Here is a 3,387-nt window from a genome sequence, read left to right as displayed (position 1 = left end):
CCGGTGGAAAGTAAGTTAGGAGTGAGTAATTAGACACTAATCAACTGCAAAAATGCTTGAATGAACATTATTTTTATTTTTTTATCAATTTAAATAAATAAATATAAGGCATGGCTAAGGTCTGGCAACCAAGCTAGTCTCAAGTCTGGTGGCCAAGGAAGGCCCGCACGTTATCATCCCAGAGCTCAACCAGGCTTGAGCCAGCCTTGGATGCCAAGCTCGAGCCTTGTTTAGCCGGGGTTGGGCCGCCCATCACCCAAGCTTGGGCCAATTGTCAATTCCTGCCTGGGGAGGCATAAGCCGACATGATGCTACTTTTTATACTACTGTCGCTTGTATGATTGAAAAAGAATGCATTAATAGTGTTGGAGGTTTTCTCGGCTGCCCCCGGTGGGGGGCTTTATACTCTTTGGCAAACAACCGACTCAAACGACCCATAAAAACAGCTTCATTATGGTCCTATGGGTTTTTAGTGAACTTGAGAATTTTTTCAATCTTTCCTCGTGAAATTATTTTCAATCCTCGGCTTCAATGAATAGTGGGGATGTGTCATTTATAATATCATGTTATTTACGGTGTACTCTTTTATATTTTTGTAGACCGTTAGGGATTTTTAAGCCTTTGGTTTTTGAAAATTTTTGGAATTTTAAACGTGCATGGATTTGGTGAATAGGTATTGATGGGTTGTATAAAATATTGTGGAATTTATGGTGTAATTTGAATTAATGGTTAATTAAGAAATTGAAGAAGAACTTGTTCGAAAAAATGAATGTATGTTTGAATATTGGTTGTTGAGAAAACTTTCAGAGTAAAAATGAAATGCAAATTCCTGGAATGAACTCGACCTAAGGGCCCTGGAATATCGTTATTACCGGATTGTTGCGGCGTTCGGAAACTGAAAGGTAGTGAAAAAAAAAATGTTGGAAGTGGGGGCAGGGGTTATTTACGAGCACGTCGTCATGGCTGACAGCGAGAATAAGAAGCGCCAGTATTATCCATTCGGCATGAGGAGAAAGAGAGAAAGAAAATCGAAACAAGACCCTTTTTTTCTCGAGAATATTGTGAATTTCAAGGGATAACATCCAAAGTTTTGGATTTGCACGTGGAAATTGGGGGTACGTATCCCATCGCAAGAAGCACCGAGTTACGTTTCTTCGTTGTCGTTGGATTCTAGCTTGGATCGCTAATTAACCAAGTTTATCCCCGGGAACAAGAAAATTCGTGCAGAAACTTGAGAAAATTAGCCAAGTTACAGACTTGAGGAGAAAAAAATGAATGAGAAGAAACAAGAGTTGGTGGATTCAATCGAATTAACGAGGTCTGTTAATTAAATTGTGATTTGTAACGCACTGGGGTGAGCGGTGGGATGGGAAGATGTAAGTGTATGTTTTTTTTTTTTTTTGAAAATTTTCTAGTGAAAAAAAAACGCACCTTGAAGGGGTGATTTGACCTGATCCCTCTCGGCTGCCTGGTGCTGCCGCGACTTCCTCTCCTGCTCGAGCTCCTGGGCGAGGGATTCTGCGACAGAAGACGAAGAGAAAGGAAGTTCGCATCGTCACAAAGTAGCCAACAGGTCACACTCAATATATCAAGGAACAAAAATCATAAAATAATGTAAAAAAAAGTGCAATCGAGGGACCCACACGGTTCAAATTGTATTCCATTTTCAATGCAGTATCGATAAAAAATTGATCGACCGTTATTAATAAATATGTGCAAATTTTGGAGATCATGAAAATTATGCACATCGAAAATGGAATATTATAAATATATTTTTTATTTATGGATATTTTGGATAATATATTAACGATATTTCACATGCAGATGAATGTGAATTCGGTTTTTTTTTGTATTTTATTGAGTTAATGAAAAAAATTATGGGAAAAAACAGAAAAATAATGAAAATGACGGAAAAGTGTCTCGGAACGAAATAACTTGTCGAAGGATGAAAGGGAAGGCAGTCAAAGGAGCTTTACACACAGTAAACCAATACTTTTCAGATCGATGAGACGCATTGAACTCATCAGGGTCTCGTCGACCTCTTCTAAACCGTCTCTTCACCTGAGAAAATGCACCCGTAATTTTGCACTGGACTTAACCCCGTCCGGGTGTAAAACATTAATGAGATCTTGAAGAGAGAAGATGAAACGGAGTCATAATTAGGGGAAAAGGAACTTCCGTCAGTTGTACGTTCGACCAGGTGGAGGTTCAAGGTATGAGTTGTGAAATGAGACGGAGGGAGAGACTGGGGAATTTGCTCAGTGGATTCCACCAGGATTAGGGTGAAAACTGGAAAATGCCCCGTTAATGATATTACCTTGAATTAACCACCGGCCTTGGAAATCTGAACGAACCCGTATTATCACTCGGGTCTTAATTATCATTCTGATACTCACAAATGTTCAACGAAAAAATAGTATACCAAATCCTTTTAAAAATCTCCAAAAAATAATTATCACTCCATAATAAAAAAAAGAATTGAAAGCATGATGAAGAAAAATGAAAAAAATTGATGGACAATTGTGTCAAGTAATTGGATACTTGGGATTTATTTTCTCAGCGAGTGATTCGGTGGATTTAGCATAATTGAAAAAAATAACAAATAAATGCACATCGGGATTGAGGAATGAAATCGGTAGGCGTGAAACGACACATCCCTCGGGGGAAAGTGAGCAATGGTAAAATCCAATTGCAAGGCCATTAAGCCCCAGTTAACTGGCAGCTCGTCCTGAGCTAAGGCGTGAGGAGAGAAACCCCGTGATTCCATTATGCTTTGAGCAACAATAGCTGAGGGCTGTTTGTTTCGTCCAGGAAAAGGGAGGTTAAATTCATCCCAGTGAGAAAATACGGGATATGGGAGAATTGTGCCTATGGAATATACAAAGTTTATTTCATTCACCAATACAAACGTTTTACCTCGTGCTAAACATGCAGACACGTTTTGATATTTCGGTGTTGGCTAAATTACCGGGGTGGGTGGGGGTGTTGCCTTCCCTTTGATATCCAAATGACAATTTAACTGCTCAAGACACCCCGGGGTATACACCGGAATTGATTCGTTGTGAACTGTTTCAAAGTTTCAGATGATGGTTTTTTTCAGGGACAAAGGGATGATAGACAAAAAAATTCAATTAATTCCATCGATTTCTTATGCACTTCAGAGATTTTTTTTTGCGCTTGCACAGTGTTCTTCAATACGGATTTTAATTTGTTATTCAATTGTTGAAATTTTGAATTTTCTAGAAATTTTCATTTTATATTGAAAAAAAAATGAATTTAATTGCAAATTTTAATTTAAATTAATTTAAATTAATTAAATTAATAAATTAATCAAACTTTATTTTAATATTCTTTAAGGTTTTGGGGGTGTTATTTTTATCGGGGGGG

General features: G+C 37.9%; 1 protein-coding gene across 5 annotated transcripts in view; it reads right to left on the bottom strand.

The window, feature by feature from the left end:
• Positions 1–3,387, bottom strand: part of dac (dachshund) — a 160,239-nt gene that overhangs the window by 2,898 nt on the left and 153,954 nt on the right. For 3 of the 5 annotated variants that reach the window (XM_011302142.1, XM_011302141.1, XM_011302143.1), the window contains one exon: positions 1,432–1,518. The exons of 1 other annotated variant lie outside the window; for it this stretch is intronic. In XM_011302142.1, the coding sequence (XP_011300444.1) occupies positions 1,432–1,518 (87 nt within the window). Of the gene's footprint in view, positions 1–1,431; positions 1,580–3,387 lie in introns of those variants that run through there. One more of the 5 variants, XM_011302145.1, reaches the window with a different exon arrangement.

The sequence above is a fragment of the Fopius arisanus genome, unplaced genomic scaffold (genome assembly GCF_000806365.1).
Source record: "Fopius arisanus strain USDA-PBARC FA_bdor unplaced genomic scaffold, ASM80636v1 scaffold00026, whole genome shotgun sequence".
Lineage (NCBI taxonomy): Eukaryota > Metazoa > Arthropoda > Insecta > Hymenoptera > Braconidae > Fopius > Fopius arisanus.
The sequence above is the reverse complement of the archived record's forward strand: the minus strand, read 5'-3'. Positions and strand labels throughout refer to the sequence as shown.